Source organism: Balaenoptera acutorostrata, chromosome 4 (genome assembly GCF_949987535.1).
Source record: "Balaenoptera acutorostrata chromosome 4, mBalAcu1.1, whole genome shotgun sequence".
Classification (NCBI taxonomy): Eukaryota; Metazoa; Chordata; class Mammalia; order Artiodactyla; family Balaenopteridae; genus Balaenoptera; species Balaenoptera acutorostrata.
Genome location: NC_080067.1, coordinates 55,385,026 through 55,409,782, shown reverse-complemented (window position 1 = coordinate 55,409,782; position 24,757 = coordinate 55,385,026). Strand labels below are relative to the sequence as shown.

At 39.4% G+C, this 24,757-nt stretch overlaps 1 protein-coding gene across 4 annotated transcripts in view; it reads left to right on the top strand.

Annotated features, from left to right (window-relative positions):
• The window catches only part of TNIK (TRAF2 and NCK interacting kinase), a 412,707-nt gene that overhangs the window by 253,523 nt on the left and 134,427 nt on the right, over window positions 1-24,757 (top strand). For all 4 annotated transcript variants that reach the window (XM_057546114.1, XM_057546113.1, XM_007197510.2 and 1 more), the window contains exons 4-5: window positions 7,872-7,997; window positions 23,472-23,582. In XM_057546114.1, coding sequence (XP_057402097.1) covers window positions 7,872-7,997; window positions 23,472-23,582 — 237 coding nt within the window. The remainder of the gene's footprint in view (window positions 1-7,871; window positions 7,998-23,471; window positions 23,583-24,757) is intronic.

Sequence of the window (24,757 nt, the reverse complement as noted above, 5' to 3'; positions counted from 1 at the left end):
GGTTAGCCTAGTGGTAAAGAAGAGCACTGCAAACTGTTACTCATCTGGGTTTACCCTAGTTTTGACACTTCATGTCTCTCTTACCCCAGGCATGTTGCTTAACCTCCCCTTATTCCACATGTATAAATATGGATAATATTACTTCTCTCATACGCTTAGTGTGAGAAGGAAATATAGTCATTTATAAAGCATTTGAGGGACTTCCCTGGTGGTGCAGTGGTTAAGAATTCTCCTGCCAATGCAGGGGACTTGGGTTCCATCCCTGGTCCGGGAAGATCCCACATGCCGCGGAGCAACTAAGCCTGTACTCCACAGTTACTGAGCCTGCGCCTCTAGAGCCCACGAGCCACAACTACTGAGCCTGCACACCACAGCTACTGAAGCCCGCGCGCCTAGAGCCCGAGCTTTGCAACAAGAGAAGCCACCGCAATGAGAAGCCTGCGCACCGCAACAAAGAGTAGCCCCCCCGCTCGCTGCAACTAGAGAAAAGCCCGCACGCAGCAATGAAGACCCAACACAGCCGAAAATAAATAAATAAATAAATAAATAATAAAATAAAGAATTTGAGACCCATATGTAGAACACAGTGTTTAGTGCACATTGTTACTATTACCACATCTCTTGTAGACGTTTTTCATTTTCTCTCCGTGGCACCGACGATTCCCATAGAAGACAATATGCCCTACCCTGTCCAGCTACAGGGCCTTGGTAATCACTGTTTCTCTGCCAGGAAACCAATCCCTCCTCAGTCACATCACATTATACTTTTTCTTTCCCCTAACTGGGTAACCTCCCGCATGGCTTTTAAAATTCAGCTCACGCTTGGATTTTTCGGCTCTCTCCCCTAAGGCCCCTAATAACATCAGCTACCCATACCTCTCAAGTTAGTAATTTTGCATGTATCTGTATCATTCTTTGATTTCCATTTGTGTCCTCCACGAGACTATAGTAAGTTTCATTGTGGAAGAGCTTGAATGTTTTATGTCCATTTTTGTATTACACTCGGCCCTCTGTATTCACAGTGTTAGTTGAATCTGAGGATGTGTAACCCACGGATATGGCAGGCCGACTGTACTATGCTACTTTACATAAGGGACTTAAACATCTGTGGATTTTGGTATCCATGGAGGATCCTGGAACCAATCCCTTATGGATACTGAGGGACGACTGTATTATATTATTATTATTATTTAGCATTGTGCCTGGGATAGAGTAGCAGATAAATATTTATTGAATGAATCCATTTAGTTTAGGGTTAACATATACAACAAATCCAAGTGCCGCTTGCAGTATACTGTGGCAAAGACCCAAGTTCTAGCAGTGCTGCAATGAAGAAATACGGGCTTAGGCAACTCGTTGAATCATGCTAGACCTGTTTCCCTAGATCTGTAAATATATAGTTGGCAGGTGCTTACCCACCTTGAGATAATTTTAGAGGATCCATACATGCTTAAGTCTCATTTAATGTTTCATATATTTTAATATTTAATAAACTGATTTTTTTAAAAACCCTCAAACTCAATGTTATATACCAACTTTGAACACACTAGAAAATTGCAGCTTCTCAAGGGGGAGTGAGGGTGGGGGAGGAATGGATTGGGAGTTTGGGATTAGCAGATGCAAACTATTATATATAGGAAGGATAAACAACAAGGTCCTACTGTACAACACAGGGAACTCTATTCAATATCCAGTGATAAACCATAATGGAAAAGAATATGTACATATATGTATAACTGAATCACTTTGCTGTACAGCAGAAATTAATACAACATTATAAGTCAACTGTACTTCAATAAAAATTAAATTAAAAATTAAAATTAAAAATTAAAATTAAAAAATAAAAGAAAACAGCAACTTTTCAATTTGTAATCTGGGTTACTCCGTTCATGTGCAGAATGTCATTCAGTATGAATTTTCCACTGAAATTTTAAGGCATGCTTTTTAAGAGTAATTGTTACCACTTACAATTACCCATCTGAGGAAATGTAGATTTTCTCTATCCTTTGGAACCAAAACAGAACTGAAAATTAATAAGGTATTGAAGCTGATATGTGACTTTTTCTTTCAAAAATTCTAAATTTGTCTTCACTAAAATAACCCCTTTGTTGTCATTGATTAACTTTATATCTAGATATTACATAGCTTAATTTTTTTAAGAGTTTAGTCACCCTTTGTTTCTTTTTTTTTAAACTATTTTTTATTGGAGTATAGTTGATTAACAATGTTGTGTTAGTTTTGGGTGTACAGCAAAGTGATACAGTTATAAATATACAAGTATCTATTCTTTTTCAAATTCTTTTCCCATTTAGGTGGTTACATAATATTGAGTAGAATTCCCTGTGCCCTACAGTAGGTCCTTGTTGGTTATCCATTTTAAATATAGCTGTGTGTACTACATATAACAGTTTAATTTATAAAAATAAATGTTTACTGATTTTAAAAGTCTAGTTTTTATTGAGGCTGTATATTGGCATCCTGAATAAAATTTCTGTCGGAGAAAGGGATTTTAGTGCTACAAATTATTAAACTTTTTTTTAGATCACATTTTAGAAGATGTTAGTAATCCCTACAAATTCTAATAGTCTATGATTCTTTAACAATAACTTGTCTTCAATTTTGTGTCACATTCAGTCAGCAACAAAGGTGAAAATGGTAGACGTGTTAACACAAAAACCTGCCTAATGCCAGCAACCACTGTGGAGAGCAGGACAGGTGAGCAGGGGCAGAAGTGGTTCTAGCCAGTGTCCGAACATCCAGGGTGTAGTCGCATTTATGAGTCTCTACACCTCATACATCCTTGCGAGTTCAAACTGACCAGTCCCTTGGATTGTTGTAAGAATTACACAGGTTTATTCCTCTTCCATGGGTTGAGAGCTGAACGTTGGGCAAACCCTTTGTTATAGAGCACACTAATATGAAGTGTCTCGTTAATTCTGTTTTTAAATCCTACTGTATCGTAGGTGCTTAAAGTATATTCCCCTATGTAATAAATATGCAACTTAAAATCCCTCCTTCATCCCCTAGAATCATTCATAAGCAAATACTAGTGTGTGCTAACAAGCTCCTTTAATTGGAGGACCAAAGGCAGGTTTCTCTTCAGCCCTGGCTTAAGGTGCTCCTAAACTCTCCTTTCATGATTTAGCAGCTTTGGTTTTATCACCGTAGGTAATTGCCTTTCTTCTGTCTAGGAGTTTTCAGTTTAGAATTAAGAGCACTGACTTTGAAGTCAGACGAATCTTGGCTTTGGTTCTTAGCTTTAACATTTAAAATAGGAATAAACTCTCTGAAACTCATTTTCCTTATTTGTTCAATGGGATCATTAAAAACATGTACTTCATAGAGCTGTTTTGAATATTAAATGAGATAATACACATACAACCTCTGGAACAAAACATTACATAAGGTTGGCTTTGGCTATACTTTATGACCACGGTTGTGATCATCATATAGTCATCAGAGGTGGTCTGTGGCTTGAAAGCATTGTCTGGGATCATCCGTTTCCTTGCATTTGAAAAGCACTGTCTCTTCACCTGTTTTATCATCTTCCAGGAGGCTGGTTCTCGTTTTTCACATAGAAGTGTTCTCTGCAAGCAGTGAGAGAAGTCCACCCCTACACACAAATACTTTTCAAGTCTCTGCTTCGTCGCATTTCCTAATGTCCCATTGGCCAAAGCAAATCACATGGCCAAGCCCAGAGACAAGCAGAGGAAATGGACTCCACCTCTTCATGTCGGGGGCTGCCACATATCGGGCCGTTTTTCCTTTTAGTCTACCACAAATAGTAAGCAGTAAATAGATTCTCGTCATCCTGAGAAAAAACAATCTTCTTTATGTTGATAATAAAGCTGTGCTTATATAAGCACTTAATCATTTCTAAGCCTTAGGAGGTGACTTTGATAGGTATTCTTTTTCCCATTTACAGGTGAAAAAAACTGACATTCGGAGAGTTTAAATGGCCATGCTTGACTTTACATAAGTCAGCTTGGACAAGAGTTTGAAGTCTTCTGATTGAAATAATGGTTCTTCCTAGAGTATTGGACTTAGCTTATTAAAATTACTCCCTTTTAACATTTGTGACAATTTGGTACCATTACTTTGTTTTTCATTGTGACCCAGTGGTCATTAGTTTCCCAGTGAGCTTGACCCCTGTGCTCAATTCTCAAGACATAAGAATAATCCATTTACAAAATAGAAGATAAGCTTCTTATAACTTTGTAATCTAATTCTAGCCTCAGTTGTTGTTTTGTCCTTTTTTTTTTTTTTTTTTTTTTTTTTTTTTAAAGGATTTTCTTATTTATTTATTTATTTATTTATCTACTTTTGGCTGTGTTGGGTCTTCGGTTCGTGCGAGGGCTGTCTCCAGTTGCGGCAAGCGGGGGCCACTCTTCATCGCGGTGCGGGGACCGCCCTTCATCGCGGTGCGCGGGCCTTTCTCTATCGCGGCCCCTCCCGTCGCGGGGCACAGGCTCCAGACGCGCAGGCTCAGCAATTGTGGCTCACGGGCCCAGCTGCTCCGTGGCATGTGGGATCTTCCCAGACCAGGGCTCGAACCCGTGTCCCCTGCATTAGCAGGCAGATTCTCAACCACTGCGCCACCAGGGAAGCCCTGTTTTGTCCTTTTGAAAGCATTGTAACCCATCTCCTTCAATGAGCCGTATTGTAAGAGGTTGGATTGCTTATGAAGGGGTTAAATGTGTTCTTATGGTCATAATAAGTGCCTCCCTTTCAGTTTCACTGAGTAACTCATGGCCATCATTGCACTAGTCTTGAAATCTGGATAAACAGTAGCCCTGAAGGCCTGATAAATTTCACGCTCACTTACAAGGTCATATAAGATCAAGATCAAGGTTATGTATTAGAGCTACGTAACCATGATCCACAGTGGTTCCCTAACTGTGTTCGGAATTTAAACAATTTAAACCTAAAACTCAAGTTACTTACATTCCTGCCCTCTCCTACCTTTGTTATTTATTTATTGGTTGAGAAGATTAATAATGTTTATTTTGTATTATATTTTATAACTTTCACATACTTCATTTAATTTTCACAGAAGATTGGGACATATAATAATACTGATACTATTATAAAATCTGTATCTCCTTATAGATGAGAAAAATTAGGCTCCAAAAGGTAGGTTATTTTCCTGAGATCATGCAGCCAGAAAGGAGTGGAGCTCAAGCCGAACATGCTCCCCACCTGCCACCCCTCATTTTCCTGACTTAATGCATATGCTTTCTTCATTACCATGTTGCCTCAGTTTACCATTGCAAAGCCATGGGGAACCTGCTGACTTCATTCTGGTCTCCAGTACTATTTATTTTGGATTTAATTATATACTGAATCACACTGTTATTTAACTGTTTCATAAGTTCTTGTTTCCTTAATGATATGGTGAGCTTTTTTAGGCACTTTTTCCTCCTCTCTTTCTCCCGCATCAGCCACCATCCCGTTGAGAACCTGAGGCAGGCAGCAAATACTTGTAGAACCAGCCCCACTTCTCACTAAGAATGACCCAAGCTGAGTCTGTCCGGCTGCCGCTGGAAAATGACGGGTGTTTTACTGTCTCGTGTGCTTGCCTCTTTAATCGAAAGCAGATGCCAGACTGCCCCAGAAACCCTCAGGTTTGTTTTCTTCCCTTTTATCTAGGCTTCCCTAAAGTACATCTGCTCACATCCTATATTCATCCACGATTATCAGGCCCCGCGTGGTGGGTTTAAAATAGCTAATATGCACAATCGTCAGACATTTGGAGGCCTGCTGCAGGACCCTGCAACAAGTTGAAGGACTGTGAAGGTCAGTCTCTCCTTAGGCCTGCAGTGAAGGCGTAGGCAGTTTCTGATAGCCGCAGGGAAGATTTCTTTGGTCAGCATGTGCCATCCCCTCCCCCCGTATCCCAGCCCCTCACTCCTCTACTCCCCTCCTTTGTTAAGGCCACGTGCTTCTTCTTAGCTCAGCATCCCAAGCATACATTCTATTTTGAGACTACCTAGTCTTTGACTTAGTTAAGCCACGTCATATGTAACATACTCCGTTCTCCTAGGTTTGCAAACCTCCATTGCTTTTTACTAAAACTTATTTTTGTGTGGTCAGCAAATGTCAGCATTTCACAACTCTCCTCCTCTTATTTTTACCAGTTCCTTTCAAGCTGTAAGGAATGCTGCTGTAACTGGTTGGAACTTTTGTAGGTATTCATTCTTTTATTCATATTTATTCACAGGCATTTTGCTTGATGCTAGGATGTTATTTATAAAGAGCAAAAGCAGGCAGGATCCCTGTGTTGATAGTTTTTATGGATTGACAGGGAAGAGAGGCTTCAATCAAATGTTTAGATAGATAAATGTGGATTGCCGTTCTGGTAGGTGCTGCAAAGGAAGAGACACGTGACGATCCCTGGGGCTAGAACCACAGGCAGGCAGATCAGAGAACTTTGCTGGGGAAGGGATCCTGGAACTGAGATCTGAAGGCAGAAGGGAGCTTACAATCCATGGAGAAGGGAGTCAAGTAAAAGGGCAATTATGACACAGTATGACCCATACCTCTGTTCTAGTACCAACAAATGTGTGTGCAGGCTTGGGGGTGGACAAGATATAGTGGGGAGACTTGACATTACCCGAGAGAATTAGGGAAAACATCCCTCAAGAGTGTCCATTAAACTCGGTCAGGAAGGATGAGTAGAAATTATGTGAAGAAGAGGAAGGGGAAAGAAGGCATTCATGGGAGACCACAGAAGGGCCCAGCAACGTAGAGACCAAGTAGCTGGAGGAGGTGAGGGTTACAGACAGGGACACACCGTGAATGGTCTTTCAGGTAATGGCCATGTAACATCTTACACTCAGAGATTCTTACTGCTGCATCTAAAACAGTTTTCCTGGGCTAGAAATATTTTCCACCAACCTCAAGAATAAAATACTATGTAAAAGTCCAATTGATGTGTACACTTCAAAGTGAAATTATGAGGGACTTCCCTGGTGGTCTAGTGGTTAAGACTCCACACTTCCAGTGCAGGGGGCCCGGGTTCAATCCCTAATCAGGGAACTAGATCCCGCGTGCCACAACTAAGGCCCAGCGCAGCCAAATAAATAAATAAATATTTTTTAAAAAAATTATGGGAGGACACACACACTCTTCACCAGTGATGTCAGGTTCTCTTAAAAAGGCCCAAGTTAGTGGACTCCAAATTGAAACTAGGAACGAGTGAAATCTGCATTAGGAAACTTACTCTGTAGGAGGGTTCTTTCTTTTCACATTCGTGGCACTACCACATGTCCCCTTTCTTTTCATGTGTACTTTCCTGAAGGTGAGATGGGTACTCCTGCTTTGTGAACATCCTTAGATGGAGGGAACTTACCCTTGCTCCCTTTCCCATCTGACTTTCATCATCTTCCATCAGGGACTTCAATAAAAGGAGACTTCAAAGAAAATGAACCTAACAAATTTTAAATCGAAGAGCCTGTATTTTTTTTCTTTTCACTTTTCTTAATCTTCCCTATACCAGGTATGATCAGTGATAGGTACTTGATGGACATAGTACCCAGAGGCCTAGAGTGAGTTTTATCTTAATAGCTTGTCTACCTTAATCTCTTCCAGGTGAAAGGATGAGGAATTTTTTTTTTTCCTAGCAGGTTGCCTGCTATATTGGTTTGCTGTACAAACAGAAGACCCCCTTGGACTGCCAATGTGTTATCTTGTAAATTTTTTCTTTGTAGTCAAGGAAGAAAGTCAAGTTATATGGTAATTATGCTTGTTTGTTACCACAGAAGAAAAAACAAAGAAAGAAATTATTGCATAGTTGATATAGATGGTGATGAAAAACAGAATCCTACTAAAGACACTGGATTTTCATGACAATATTTATTGTTCTAATATAGGATGAAGAGGAAGAAATCAAACAAGAAATTAACATGTTGAAGAAATATTCTCATCACCGGAATATTGCTACATACTATGGTGCTTTTATCAAAAAGAACCCACCAGGCATGGATGACCAACTCTGGGTATGTAGTGCTGCCCAAATTTGCTTCTCTCTCTTTTTTTAAAATTATTTATTTATTTATTTATTTTTTGGCTGTGTTGGGTCTTCATTTCCGTTTCTGTGCGAGGGCTTCCTCTAGTTGCGGCAAACGGGGGCCACTCTTCATCGCGGTGCGCGGGCCTCTCACTATCGTGACCTCTCTTGTTGCGGAGCACAGGCTCCAGACGCGCAGGCTCAGCAATTGTGGCTCACGGGCCTGGTCGCTCCGCGGCATGTGGGATCTTCCCAGACCAGGGCTCGAACCCGTGTCCCCTACATTGGCAGGCAGATTCTCAACCACTGTGCCACCAGGGAAGCCCCAAATTTGCTTTTCTTACATAGAAAACACCCAGGACTGAATAGTGCATTTCTCTATCCTCATTACTAAGTTCAGTCGTTTTTTGAAATCCTTTACTCCATGATATCCATAAATTGTGTTTTCAACGTTTTCTCCCATTTCCTTGAATAACTCTCTATCTTCTATCCCTTAATGTGGACCATCCCTAAAGCTAGTTGTTAGGCTCTCTGTTTTTTTTCCCACTAATGACTACCTTTATTGAGTTTTTATTATACTTTAGGTACCATGCTGTTTGCTTTTTATGAATCTTATCATTTATTCCAGCTCTTTGAGGTAGACATTATTATTATCTTCATTTTTTTGGATGACAAAACTAAGGTTTACAGAGAAGTAAACTCATGTCCTGTATTTTGGCTTAAACATCTTTGCTGCAGGCAGTTTCACCACAAGCAGTTTCACCACACAACTAATTGGCCATAGACAATTTTGCTGTAAAAGATAAAATAATGAATATAAAATAAAGGACAAAAGGAAACATGAAAAACTAATAACAATTTTTAAAAGATTTTACTGTGAAAAATGAAAATTCAAAAAATATTTGAATACGTTTAAAATGTGTGTAGATCTATGGTATATTTTAGAAAAAGCTGGTATTGAATTCAGGTATATTTTAAAGACTTTTTGATGTCCGTCATTAAAGATTCAGGATCTAATATTGAATGTAAGTTCTTTACAATATAAAAAATACAAAAAATTCAATAATCAAAGTAAAAAATGCAAATAGCTAATTTAAGAAATATATGATGAGAAGGAATTTAGTAGCCTTTAGAGATAAAGAGTTTTTATAAATCAATAAGAAAATATGTGAAATGATTAATAGAAAGATTGAGTTAAGACAAGGCAGCAATTAACAAAGTAATAAACGTCAATTACCAATAAAGATGTTTTTAAAGTGTAATCTTACTGACAATATAAATGCAAAAGAAAACAAGAATTAGATACCACTTCTTATCCAGGAGATTGGCAAAGATTTTTTTTAATGATATACTCAGAATGGACATTCACGCCCCCTGCTTGTAGAAATGAATGTTGGTACAACTTTACACAAGGACAGTTGGAACACACACACACACACACACACACACACACAGATATATCTATATCTGTATCTATATCTATATTTAATCTCCCAAAGAAACTGCCTTACTTTTGACCCAGTATTTTCACACACAGGAACATACCCTAAATGAATATTTGGGTAACTACATAAAAATATATGTAGATGCTAACTAATAGGGAATCACTTAAGTAAATCCATTAAGGGACAATATTCAGCCAGTTAAAATGATGTAGATCTATGTTTACAAATGGATGAACATGAACAATTATAGTAAGGGTTTTTTTTTTTAAATTTTATTTATTTATTTATTTATTTTTGGCTGTGTTGGGTTTTCGTTTCTTTGCGAGGGCTTTCTCTAGTTGCGGCAAGTGGAAAGGGCTTTCTCAAGCAAGGGCTTTCTCTAGTTGCGGCACTCTTCATCGCGGTGCGCGGGCCTCTCACTATCGTGACCTCTCTTGTTGCGGAGCACAGGCTCCAGACGTGCAGGCTCAGTAGTTGTGGCTCACGGGCCTAGTTGCTCCGCAGCATGTGGGATCTTCCCAGACCAGGGCTCGAACCCGTGTCCCCTGCATTAGCAGGCAGATTCTCAACCCCTGCGCCACCAGGGAAGCCCTAGTGAGGGTTTTTAAAAGCTTTTTTAGAGGCTATGATTAGATATAGTACATTTTCATTTTTGTCAAAAAAAGAAAGAAAAAAGAAAAAATATATATACATATGTTAACATGACGGGGATGTCTAGAATAATGTACGCCAATAATGTTGAAGATATTTGTTTCTGGGTAGTAATTTCAGTAATTTAAGTTTGGAAACTTTTTTTCATGTCTTTTATAATTGCTTCTCATTGGGCTATCTTTGCTCCTCATATAGACAGGCTCTGAGGACAAGGAATGTGTCTTTTGCATCTCAGTGTCTTCCTCAACACTAGGAAGGGGCTGGGCATGTGATGCTGACAAAATAGTTGTTTTGTGAATGAAAGTGATATTATTGGTACAAACTTGGTTGCTATTATTATGATTATGATTATGATTACTACTACTATTATTGGTTCAAACCAATAATTGCTACAGGTACTTGTGAGAGTTCGGTTTCCCTGTGGCCTGCATGTTCAGCAGGATATGATGAGATGGCACTAGTTTAAATATCTCTGTGTTCCCAAAGGACTTTTATACTGCCAGGAATCTAGCATTTTAGCAATGACCCCTGCCTTGCTTCAAGCTGCAGCAGATGACAAGAGGAGAATGATAGCTATTTTGATACTGTCTGCAGAAGCATTTTTTGGTTTGGTCAGAGCTATGGCTCCAGATTAAAAGAAAGCATTAATACAGCTTTGGAATCACCTCTGGCTTATCACCTGAGGTAGTACAACTATTTCCAGATGAGTCACACGTAACTATTAATATCACTCCTTTTGTGAGATGGGCCAGACAGGATAGTTTTCTTATTAGGCTGAACTATTAAAATTTGGGTATATATATTACAAATCATTGGTTGAGGAAGGAGAGGAGTGGTCACGCAGGGCTTGACTTGTTTTCACCTTTTTCCTAATGCTGAGATTTTTTTAAGCTGGAAGGAAAATTAGTTGTCATTTATTTTACTGGATCCCAGTGAAGCTAATTGTCTTTCTCAGAGCCTCCGAGCTCATTAATGGATGGACACAGGACAAGAATGCAGATGTCTTGAAATGTGACAGTTTAGCTTGGCCTGAAGTTCTGTGAAAGGCACTGGAAGTTTTGGGGTTTTTAAATTTTTTTTTTTCTTAATGAGCAAAATCTGCAGTCCGTTTTCAGACTGGCACTGGAAGAAAGAAGCAAGCCTGTTTGCATCTGCACGGCAGAAACAGGAGGTTTTATGCTCTGGAAACAAGCCACTGCCCACCATTTCGCACCCTGGCCAGTTGCTCTTCCCATGGAGATGGCTGTGGTTGCTGGGAGCTAGGAGCCTGCATGAGTATGTGTTCATTTATTCATCCATTCATTCATTCATCCAACAAATACATATCAAGCACTTGCTAGACGCAAGGTACTCTTACGGACACTTATGATATATCAATGAACAAAAGTGATAAAAGCCCCTACTTGCATGCAGCTTACATTCTTGCTACAGACCACAAACAATAAACATAATAAGTCAGAAAGCTACTCAGCATGCTGGAAGAGGATAAATGCCTGGAAGAGCAGGGAAAGACTAATGAGGATTGCAGGTAGGTGCTGCAGTGGCCAGGGGAAGCCCCATTGTAGATAACTCGAGGAAGGGCATTCCAGGCCCGGTGTTTTCCAGGAATAACAATGAGGCCAGTGTGACTGGAAGATGTGGGAATGAGACCTGGGGCCAGATCAGGCAGGGCCTTACAGGACATTGGCAGGATGTCAGCTTTTACTCTGAGTGAGCTGGGGGCCACTGGAGGGTTTTGAAGATGAAGGGATGGATTCTGACCCATAGAGTGAAGGGGTCCCTCTGGTTGCTGTGTTGAGACTAGACCAGATGGGGGCCAGAGGAGGAGCAGGAAGGCCAATGAGGAGACTTTTTCAGCAAGCTGATCCCCTTCCTGAAGTTCACAAAAGGGCGTCTACAAGTAGTGATCACTTCCAAACCTGCACCATGTGGGAAGGAACTCTGCCTTCACATTCCATTTTCCCCACCTGCAATCAAATGCTGGTGGCAAAATGCAGCAATTATATGCCCCACATTCTGCTTGGTAGACAGAGAGCCTCCCTTTTGTCAGATTTGTGCCCATGCAGCGGGCTCTTCTGACTGTCCCCACTAGAAATGGTCCATTAGCTTATATGTCACTGGGGATAAAAATACAAAGCTATGAAATGCCTCATGGGTACAAAAGCATCATTTCTTTTTCTAGTTGTTCTTCTTCTATTTGATGGCAAACTAAGGAGGAACTTAGAAAATTAAAGGCAGAACAGAAACATAATAGTTGGTAAATTAACAACAGATCACAATATTGATGGGAACTTGGTTATAGAATATAATAGTGTGTACTTGTTCCAAGGCCTCTGACTCACTAAATTTGGGCCATTCTGTGTTAATAACAATGGCAAGTAATATTTATCACCTACTTACCATGTGCCAAGTACTGTATTTGTTTGCATTGTCATATTATTTCATTAGATCTTCACAACCCCTCTACAAATTAGATATTCTCATTATCCCCACTTCACAGATGAAGAAATTAGCCTCAGAGCAGTTAAGAAGTTTGCTTAAGGATTCACAACTAGTGAGTGACGAAGCCAGTCTATTAGCTAACCCCAAGCTGCCTCATGCTAGAATCAAGCCCCTGAACCCTACATTCTTCTCCTTTTTGTTGTGAAAAATAGTTCCAATAGTTGTGAAAAATAGTTTCAGAGGTTGGTGTTCCAAATAGGACTGAAGCTTTGCGTTTACACAAATTTATTTTGAGTTCACCGTTCATCTTCATTTGTCAGTTTCCCCAGCTTTCAAAGAGGACAGCAAGACCTGCTAGCTGCTACGAAGACAGTATTTCTTAAGTCTAAGAAATATACTTTGAAAAGTACATTAAACCTTTTGGGAGTGTTTTAGCAAATAATTGCAAAGGTCACAGATAGTTGACTCTTTGGGCTAATGGCATTCTGTTAGGATTACATTTATATAAAAATATTATTATGGATTGTATAGAGACGGAGCCTGTAGCAACCAAGGGCAGCACTCTCTAACATTTATTCCCAGTTTTCAGGTGACAGGAACTATTCCCCAGGTATTTCTTTTGCTGTGGCTGGAGGACAGAGGTTTGCACATAGGCCACCAACCAATATATGTGCTGTTTCAGGTGTCTGATTGAATTATAATCTGTGTGAATTCTATCAGTCTTGTCGTAGAGATAAACTGTTGTTTAGTACCAGCTCTTTGTGGAAATACAACTACTTCTGATAATGGCCAAGTAATTCTCCCTTATCAACTGCTCAGGGCCTGATCCGGAAATCAAAAAAGGGAGCTCTTTCAATAAAGATTCCGATCTCTCAGAAACAAGGCGAACCCTGACACACAACATGGCCATCTCATTCTGCTGCATCTCAGCAAAGAGAAGCTCTCCACTTTGCTGCATGCCATTCAGACACTGGGAGTGAGAAGGCCTGTCTATTAAATGGGTTAACTTCCTAAAGTTAGTAAGCGAAATCACAAATATTTTGCTACCTTTTTTTGATACCACCGCAACAATCACGGGGCTAGACTATCTCATAAAAGGAAAAACATTTCTGATTAGCTTCCAAAATGTAGGTTGGTCAAGTGACATAGTAGGTGATTATACTGAGATGACTCAATAAGCCATTTATTAGACTGTATCCTTGAAGACTTGCAGAGCTAAGCGTTAAGAAATTATATTGTGTGCATTTAGGGGAAACATGCTAGCAGCTGGCTGAGACCTGGCCTGGCGTCCGGAGACCTGGAGTCTCACCTTGACCAGAGGCAGCATCACTGTCATTGGTTTCTTTCTTATAAAAACGATAACTTTGGACGAGGTCTGAGTTTTCAAACTGGCGACCCGGAGACTAATTGCTGCCCAGGTAAATGGGTTTAGTTTGGCCCACAGAAGGTGGTGGTGCTTTAATGATGCCAACGTTAGAAAAAAAATACAGCTGTTCCACACAAAAGTCTGGATTCCTTGAAAGGTTTTGAAAAATCAGATGATCTGGAACTCTTGGGCCTGAAGTGCTGAATATCAGCAGCACGTTAGAGCAGTAGCTCGGTTGTCTAGAGGGCACGCGCCCACTCCGATTGCACAAGAGCCCTGTCACTGCCTGCTGTCTTCCATGCACGCTCCACTTCATGCACTGACATTGCTTTTCCACGCCCCATGTAAGACCATCTGGGAATGAGATACTGGGATGAACCAAGATGTCTTTCAATCACCAATGGGGGATCCTTTCTAGAATCTGCAGTGATGTTGGCCACAGCCCCCGAAATCCAAGTTTCTTATAGTTTGGATTTACATTGCTGTAGCATCTTGGTTTGGCAAAAAGCATGCCGACTAACATTTTTGGTTGTCTTAAGATTGAAATGTAAAGTGCTGCAGATAGTACCATTAAAAATCCAGCCACCTGTATCTGAGTCTTCTGAACAGTTCATTGAAATTTACTCTTTTCTTAGTTCTGTGCATCAGAAATGAGGCTTTCATAGGGGAGAGGGGGTTAATTAGTGTTTGATAATTTTATTACTAAAGAATTCTCTTCCTTCATATATACAGCCTAGGTCACTTGTCTGGAGAAGTGATTGAATCTTATTATTTGTGAGTAGAAATTTGTAAAGGCTGAATTTGGTAAATATAGAAGTGTGCCTGAAATAGTAGGAGGAGGGATTGTAAACAGTCTCCCAGTCTTGGAGCTGCCCCATTGCATGACCCGTAGAGACAGAATGTAAGTTGCTTACATACAAACACAGAGTTAAAGCTGCACCTGATTTAATACTTTGCAACTGGGCTTGAGTTCAGCTTTAATGGAGTCATTTTTATGAATTAACGGGTGATTCTGTGACAAGAATGTGAAAATGATTTCTTCTTTTATCCCAATGAATTTTATTTGAACTGTGCTTAAACTGCTTTTCACCTTAGCAAAAGGAAGACTTGATATATGCTTACAGTTACTCTGCTAATGGTCTATACAACCCTCTGGTTCCTATTCTAGATTAATTTTGAGCTGAAGTCAATATTCCTGTTTGTGTTGCACTTCTCAAAATTCTCACCTACCAAGTTTCTTAGTCCTAAGTCCTCTAAAGCCAGTGTTGCTTTTACTTTTCCTATTTTTAACTTTCCTGAAAACTTGCTCCCCTATCCCCATCCCAAATTCTTCTAAAACTAGCCTTTAAGGTTAGTTTCTATGATTGAGTCCATGACTCAAGTGGGCATGTGGTGATTTACACCTAACAGGAAATACCCTCCAGAAGATCTTGCATGCATACTGAGAAATTTGAGTACCAGGTACCAAATCCAAGAAGCAGCTAACTTCTCTTTCTTTGAATGCTGTCATGCTGATTCTCAGATGGCTCTCTCCTTAGACATGGGCGACTACTGAGCGTTTCTAGCTGTCCTTTGAGCAGGCTTCTTGTTGCTAAAAATACCAGCTGGCTTAGTAGATTCAAACTGTGATTGTCATTCTCAACATATAAAGTGGTTCATATCCAGAAACTTTATTGACAAAACCTGAGACTTCACATCCTTGGGGCTCATCTTTTTATGTTTGGAAGACTTAGAATTTGTAGTTATAAGCATTCTGTTTTCAAGTCCAAGAATATAATTCAGAAGCCAAAGGAGTTTTTGTTTCCCCAAATACATGCTAGTTTAAAAATGAATGCAAGGGACTTCCCCAGGGGCGCAGTGGTTAAGAATCCACCTGCCAAAGCAGGGGACACGGGTTCGATTCCTGGTCTGGGGAGATCCCACATGCCGTGGAGCAACTAAGCCCGTGCGCTACAACTACTGAGCCTGCACTTTAGAGCCCGCGAGCCACAACTACTGAGCCCGCGTGCCACAACTACTGAAACCTGCGCACCTAGAGCCCGTGCTCCGCAACAAGAGAAGCCACTGCAATGAGAAGCCCGCACACGGCAAGGAAGAGTAGCCCCTGCTCAAAGCAACTAGAGAAAGCCCACATGCAGCAACGAAGACCTAACGCAACCAAAAATAAATAAATAAAAATAAACAAATAAATAAAATTTTAAAAAATTAATAAAAATGAATGCAAAAGCCAGTATAGGTTGCTTTTCCAAATTTGAAATTCCCCACAGTTTTGCTTTACCTTTACATCAGTTAACTGAAATGATAAATGTATACCCACCAATTTTTGTACTTCCATACACACATTTTATATTGTGCAACTTAAACTACCTTTGGCAAATGAAGCAGCATTCTGTAACAAAGTACTGAGTTTGGGTTTTGTTAACACCTTCATAAATCATGCAGGTGGGATCTTTGGCTATTCCCAGCTACACATGATAAAAATATCCTGTGCCTTGCTGATGTTTCTGGACCTTCAAGGTCAATAGGCTGACCCTTTGCAGACCTGTGAATTCTTGGAAGTTTATCTTTCCTCTCCTTTTCTTAGACTGCCCCTGCAATTGCTTGGTGCAGACTTCTTTCATCTTAGGTCAACCTTCATCCTCCCGCTCCCTCCTCTTCCTCACCCCTGTCTCCCACCCCTCCTTTTACTACAAAAGAGAAGGAATCTGTTAGTAGTCATTTTTCTTGTGGGTGACTGACTAGTGACATTTGGGGGGAATATGTTCTTGTCAAGATATTCTAGGCTAGTCCTGCAGTCTTAAAATACCTTAAAGCTTTGTTTCTTGTTATAGGAACTTAAAACCAATTAACTAGCAAGTGAGTGAATACTATAGGGACCCCAGAAATCATCCTAAGCCTCTTAGGCTGGCTCTGCGAATAAACCTTTTTAAATTCTTTCAGAGGTGACTCGGGTTGGAAAAAAACAAGTTAGAAGTGACCACATCTGCTGATTCCAAACCCATGCCCCTCCCGGTTAGGGGGCGACCTCAGGGAAGACTCACATAGTGCTTCTGGGACTGCTTCTGGGATCAGCTGAGGCCAAAGACTCTTTTCTTTTCTTTTTTTTTTTTAATTAATTTTTATTGGAGTATAGTTGCTTTACAATGTTGTGTTGGTTTCTGTTGTGCAGCGAAGTGAATCACCTATACATAAACATAGATCCCCTCTTTTTTTTGGATTTCCTTCCCATTTAGGTCACCACAGAGCACTGAGTAGAGTTCCCTGTGCTATACAGTAGGTTCTCATTAGTTATCTCTTTTATACGTAGTAGTGTATATATGTCAATCCCAATTTCCCAAAGACCCTTTTCTTTTTTTTTTTTTTTTTTTTTAATTTTATAGCTACTTTATTTATTTTTGGCTGTGTTGGGTCTTCGGTTCGTGCGAGGGCTTTCTCTGGTTACGGCAAGCGGGGGCCACTCTTCATCGCGGTGCGGGGACCGCTCTTCATCGCGGTGCGCGGGCCTTTCACTATCGCGGCCCCTCCCGTTGCGGGGCACAGGCTCCAGACGCGCAGGCTCAGCAATCGTGGCTCACGGGCCCAGCTGCTCCGCGGCATGTGGGATCTTCCCTGACCAGGGCTCGAACCCGTGTCCCCTGCATTAGCAGGCAGATTCTCAACCACTGCGCCACCAGGGAAGCCCCCCAAAGACCCTTTTCTTAAATACCATCCTGAAGGAGGGGGAAAGCACAGGAGGGCATAATAAGTACCTCCTTACCCCACAACCTCTAAGAGAAAGTATCCTGCTCATCAGACAAAAGTATGTGATAAACAACCATGCAAATTGTGAAATATGTTAGAACTCTTTGTTTTAAAAAATTAACCATTTTAATTTGCATAGAAATAACTACCCACATTCAACAATCCAGGCAACCTTTTCCCTAACAGTTGGATTGCACTACACACTGTGCTGCTTTTTAAATATTTCCACCTTGACAAGGTTCCAGGTCCAGCCCAGGCCCAGCCCCCATCGTGCCTGAGTGCAGTTCTGTCCTCACTTTAACTTAACCTTCTTCCTTTCTTCCCAAGTGACATCCATGTGTATTTTCATTTTTCTGACCCAGTTATGTAGGTGATATTGAATGAGAATTTCAAATATAAGATTCTCTTTAAACCTCTTACACCGTCTTCCAACCCTCCAAATAAAAATATCCAGTGTTTTAGGATGCACTGCCGTGTCTTCTTGCTGTATGATACAAGCTTGAAAAAAAGACATGTGTCCTTGGTACTCTTTCATTAACAGAAGTTTTAGAAACACATGTGCACCGTGCCCTTTATAGGTGCTCTTTCAGCCATCTCCTCACCATCCAAGTGAAGTGGACCTTGGGGAGCTATTAATGCTATCTTCCAAGTTGGAAACTTTTTTTAATAAATGCAAACAGACCAAAGAATGGATAAGTAATAGAGTTTGAGATTTCTGGCTACCAGAAGCTTTCCATTCTGTAAAACACAGTGTTCACATCACACATATAAGGCTGATGCTTTTATTTTGTTTTAATAGTGATGGTGGCGAGGTGCTGAGCCCAGCGGAGTTAGGGAACATGCCCAAGGTCATACAGCTAGTACTTGAGAAAGCATGATGCTTTCAACCCTGCTCTAGTTACTTAATGAGTATATATACCATGGATAAGGCTGCAGACCATAACTAAGCTTCATTTCCAAATAAATAAAGAAAAGGGAATTGAGGAGAAGGAGAATTAATGAAACAATAAGTGCAAATCACTCAGCCCAGTGCCTGGCACATGGTAACTTCTCAGTAAATGTTAGCAAGTATTGTTGCCCCAGTGTCAACTCTTTGAGGACTTTCTTTCAGGAAGAATATTAATGATGCATTATTTCTTGCTTGTGAGATGTGAAGTTATTGACTTATCACTGCTGGGCTTGGCATGTTGAGCCCTGTTTCTGTTTATTAATGTGATGAGGTTACTTGTGGTGAGGGAGTGTCCCCACTGTGTGGTGGCAGTAATTATCAGGGTTGCTGTGAGGCTGCAGGAACCGATTGCTAGCAAAGGCTGGTTTCTTTCTTTCTTTTTCTTTTAAAAAAAATCCCATTACATAATTTAACAATCATTTTGTTCCATAGTGAGATGAAAAGAACTTAGCAGCCTTCAGCTGGAGCTGAATGGAGAAGCAAATTATAGAAACCACTGACATTAGTGCCTGGCTAGAGCAGGATTGTTTCCTACTGAATATTTGAAAGTATTTTGTCCAATCTAATTTTGAAAGACTGGAGTCACTGGGCTTCCACTGCTTTCCTTGGGAACTATAATTATGTGGCTAATAGAGCTCAATGGTGGGACATTTTCCCCAGCTGATACAGGAGCAATGGATGCACTTGTAGGAGGTCTGGTCGCTGTGTTTTTCAAGATAGGATTTGGAGAAGGGGCACAAGCATGTTTTGCTCACGTGAGAAAATGTTCTTTTCTTTCTACTCAAAGATGTTCCTTTGGTCCATCCTGCTGCTGTTAAACCACAATTTACATAACTGAGATTTTCTTTAACTTTGTATTTATACAGAATCCCCAAAATACATAAAAGTAGACAGAACAGTATAATGTGCCCAAAACTAGCCCCAACAGTCATCAAACCAGTAGTCAATCCTGCCCCATCTACATAGCCATCTACTTCCTCCCTTCTATTATTTTGAAACAAATCTCATCATCTTTAAAAAAAAAATTCTGGTAAAATACACATAGCTTGAAATTTACCATTTTAATAATTTTAAAGTGTATGATTCAGTGGGATTAAGTACACAATGTTGTGCAAACATCACCTCTGTCTAGTTCTAGAACTTTTTCATCACCCCAAAAGGAAACTCTGTACCCATTAAGCTGGAACTCCCATTCTTCCCTCCACCTAGTGCCTGGAAGCCACTAATCTGCTTTCTGTCTCTGTGTATTTGCCTCTTCTGGATATTTCATATAAATGGATTCATACAATATTTAGCTTTTTTCCTCTGGCTTATTTCAGTTAGCATGATGTTTTCAAGATTCATCCAATGTTGTATCATGCATCAGTACTTCATTCCTTTTCACAGCTGATAATACTCTATTATATGGCTATACCACATTTTATTTATTCATCTGATGATGGACAGTTTGTTTAATTCCACCTTTTGTCTATTGTGAACAGTGCTGCTTTGAACATTCATATGCAAGTTTTTGTCTGAACACCTGTTTTCAATTTTGGGGGGTATATACCTAGAAGTGGAATTGCTAGGTCATGTGGTATTTCTATGTTTTAACTTATTGAGGAACCATCAAACAGTTTGTCTCAGTTTACATTCCCTCCAGCAATGTAGGAGGGTTCCAATTTCTCCACATTTTGCCAGCATATTATTTTCTGCTTTTCTTTTTTTTAAAATTATAGTCATCCTAGAAGGTGTGGAGTGGTATCTCATTCTGCTTTTGACTCATGTTTTCCTAACGACTATTGATGTGGAACATTGTTAGCTATTTGTATATATTTGTATATATTCTTCGGAGAAATGTCTATTCAAATGTTTTGCCTGTTTTTAAATTGTGTTGTTTATATTTTTGTTGTTGAGTTGTAAGAGTTCTTTATACAATCTGGATACTAGACCCTTATTAGATATGTGATTTGCACATATTTTTCCCATTCTATGGGTTTTCATTTCACTCTCTTGATAGTATCCTTCAATTTTTAATGTTGATGAAATCCAATTTATCTCTTTCTTTTGTTGTTTGTGCTTTTGCTGTCTTAGTTAAGAAACCATTGCCAAGTCCAAGGTCATGGAAATTTACCCCATGTTCTCTCCTAAGAGTTTTACAGTTGTACTTCTTATAGTTAAGTCTTTGATCCATTTTGAGATATTTTTTGTATGTGGCGTGAGGTGAGGGTTCAACATCATTCTTTCACATGTGGATATCCAGTTGACCCAGCACTATTTGTAGAAGAAACTGTCATCATATCGTTTTATCCATAGTACTCCAGTGTGTTTCTCTAAAATATAGGACGTTTTTTCACATATCCACAGTACTATTATCACACTTAAAAAATGTCAACCACATTTCCTTAGTGTCAGCAAATATCTAGACTGTAGATTGTCTCAAAAATTTTAGCAGCATTTAAAAAAAAAAAATCTGTATCCAGATAAGTTGCATCCATTGCAATTTGTTGGTATATCTTCTTAAATGTTTTAAAATCTACAGATTTCCCCTCCATCTCTCTTTATCCTTCTTGATATATATTTGTTGAAGCAAATGGGCCATTTACCCCATGGAGTGTTTTTGTTTTTTGTTTTTTAATTTATTTTTGGTATATGAACATCTAGTTGCCTATATATTCTTTTTTTTCTTTTTTCCAAATTTATTTATTTATTTATTTATGGCTGTGTTGGGTCTTCGTTTCTGTGCGAGGGCTTTCTCTAGTTATGGTGAGCGGGGGCCACTCTTCATCGCAGTGCGCGGGCCTCTCACTATCGCGGCCTCTCTTGTTGCGGAGCACAGGCTCCAGACGCGCAGGCTCAGTAGTTGTGGCTCACGGGCCCAGTTGCTCCGCGGCATATGGGATCTTCCCAGACCAGGGCTCGAACTCGTGTCCCCTGCATTAGCAGGCAGATTCTCAACCACTGTGTCACCAGGGAAACCCCCTGTGGAGTTTTTTATTCTAGGTTTTGTTGATTATATCCCCATGATGTAACATGTTCCTCAGTCCTCTGAATTTCCTGTAAATTGGTAACTGGAAGTAGAGGCTTGATCAGATTTAGTTTTGGGGTTTTGTTTTGTTTAGTTTTTTTGTTTTTGGCAAGACTACTCCTTAGGTGATGTTGTGTTATTCTAATCAAGAAGCAAATCATAACTGGTTCTTTCTTTTTTTTTTTTTATGTTAGCAGCCATTGATCATCAGTGCCTAAATCCACTAGTTTATTGGAGGCTGTGAAATAATGATATTGTAATTCTATTATGTCTTCTTCACTTATTAGATGGAATATTTGTTTTTTGTGAAGAGAAGTTTTACCTCTTTTATTATTTAATCACTGTGGTAAAACTTGTATAAGAAAGGCAGTGTAAATTCTTCATTCTTTCCCTTTATCTACCAATCTCAATATAAGAAGTTGGTTCTTCATTTTCTTCAAACAGTGCCAATTATATTCTTTTTAAGGGGTGTCTTTATTAACGCATTTAGTTCAGCATATTTAATGTGTTTCAAGATATTGCAGTTTTTATTCTTACTGATGCTCAAATTATCCCATCTTTGGCCAGTGAGACCTCTTAAAGTTGATTCCTCAGTCCTGTCTAACATGATATTGTGGTCTTTGATAGCTTCCTGGCTCTCATATATGGTAATTTTACAACTCTTACTGGGTTGGAACGAGATCTGTTGTGGCATTTTCAAATTTCCTTACAAAAGCTCCTGATCAGTCTCCACGGGTACTCTGGAGAAGATTGGAGGGTTTCATTACCCTTTGTAAAATCATAAGAAGATAAATCAGAACAGACATTAGAAACTCATTCAGGAAACTCATTTCATGAGTTTTTATTGTTTCAACCAGACATGCAGAAAAAAAAGGGAACATTATTTCTGCCCAAAGATTTTGCAGCCTGGTGGGGTATCTTTTGGGACCTGGTGACATGGTGCTGAGGTTAGGAATGTACGTTTGGACAAAGCCAAAACCATCAATGTGATTTCATTATGGCCCCGTTTTAGTTCTGTTTCTAGTGTCAAATCAGAGATTGATTGCTAGTCATTCTAAATTATTGTCATAAAAAGATGACTTTTGTGGCAGACTTTTTGAAGAAGAGGGAGAATGTATGGAAATGGATGTGTTTCTCTAAACCTAGAAAATGAATGTAAAAGCAAATGGATAGCTTTTCCTCCTCTAGTCTCTACTTCTCCATTTAACTAAGGGAGACATTCATTTTCTGCCTATTTTATAAGGTTGCTGAGTACTGTAATGAGTTTATATTTATAGAGAACTTGGAGCTTTGGGGATGAAAAGTGCTAAATTAGGGCTTATTGTTTTTTGAATTTATTTGATATGTCCAGCCTCCTGGGAACCTTTGCTGAAGTTAATTAAAAGCAGATAGTCCTCACTCTGACGGCTTACAGGGCCACTTACAAGCCAATAACATAAACAGTGTGCACTGAATTGTTCTGACTTGGGATTGCCTAGACAACCACAGCTCTTTCAGACAGGGGAATGATGCTACTTTTATAGGAAAGAAGAGTTTGACCGTTGGATAAAAACACAGGGATATTCTCAACTACATCTGTACCACCTAACTGCCCTCATTTAAAACAAATACTTAGAATATGAAGAGTTTCCTAGTTTTCCAGCTTTAATTTTCAGGTTGGAAAATTAAAAATAATCTTTCCTTTCTTTCATTTTGGGAAAAAATTAAGATAAAAATTTAGGTTTTATATATCGTTTTATGGTCACTTTTTCTTTGCAGGAATGGCATTCCAAAGCATCCAGGTGGGACACCTTATGCTTTCTTAACTCATTGGAAGCCGTGAAGTGTAATTATAATAATGGCGTGTTTGCTTCCTTTGCCAGTTGGTGATGGAGTTTTGTGGTGCTGGCTCTGTCACTGACCTGATCAAGAACACGAAAGGTAACACGTTGAAGGAAGAGTGGATCGCGTACATCTGCAGGGAGATCTTACGAGTAAGTGACAACATGGGATACCTTGGGAGGTGTTGAACTTTGCACTGACCTTCCACTAATTTGTAAACGTGTTGGAAACCTCCTTAGAGCTTTATTCTGACAGTGATGATGGCAGTGGTAGTGTGTTGTGGTCTGCTGTAATGGAAGTGAGAGCCATTCTGAATAGGCGTGTGCACTCTCATTTGGAAGGTTAATTGGGTGATTTCTCTTAACTTGGGATTCATTTCCTATGGGATTTCCAATTGGAAATCTGATTTTAGATCACAGAGATAGTGTCCCACTTAGGAAATGGATTGTTTAGGGATATTTTGATCACTCATTTGAGTTTTCCATTTGTGAAAGTTTATAACTAATTTAAGGCTTGTGTGACTTTAGCCATTTTAGTACATATAACCTAGTTTAATTGATTTTACCTTAAAAAAATTCTTTGAGACGATATCTAAAACCAGTCAAGACAGTGGACAAGAATGTGCCCATTTGCCCAGTTTTGCCCACAAATCCCACAATCAAACAGTCTAGACAATAGTGTCATGTATTTGCTGAGTTCACTTCAGGGAGAAGGAGGTAATTGGTCATATTTTAGTTTGTTCAGATTAGTTTAATTATCTCTTGCTACTAATAAGGAGGCTATTATATGTCCACTGAGCATTCTTACTAGATCTGCTTGGCAGCTATTTATTTATTTACTCTGCCTTCTTAATATAAGGGGACAAAAGGTAAAACAGTTTGCATGCTGTGTCCAAGATATGCCTTTGAGAGACAGATTATGTGCTGGGGAAGAAAGGAAAGGAGGGAGGAAGGCATTAAAAAATTATGTTTATCCCTTTAATTCAGCCCACATTAGGAAAAGAAACAAATAGAAAATGAAATTTTAAAATGATAACAGTTGTATTAGCATAAAAATTCAAATACTTAAAAATAAATGTACAGAAACATGTAAGTGATTTCTACACTGGAAACTACAAAATATTACAGACAAATTAAAGAAGACATTAATAAATAGAGGTGCATATACTATTTCATGCATTAGAATGCTCAATATTATAATGATGTTATTTCTCCCTAATCTGATCCTTGGCATCATTAAACTGCCTATCAAAATCCTTCTAGGTACGTTTGTCGATCTTGACAAGCTGATTTTTAAAACATTGTATGGAAATACAAAAGGCCAAGAA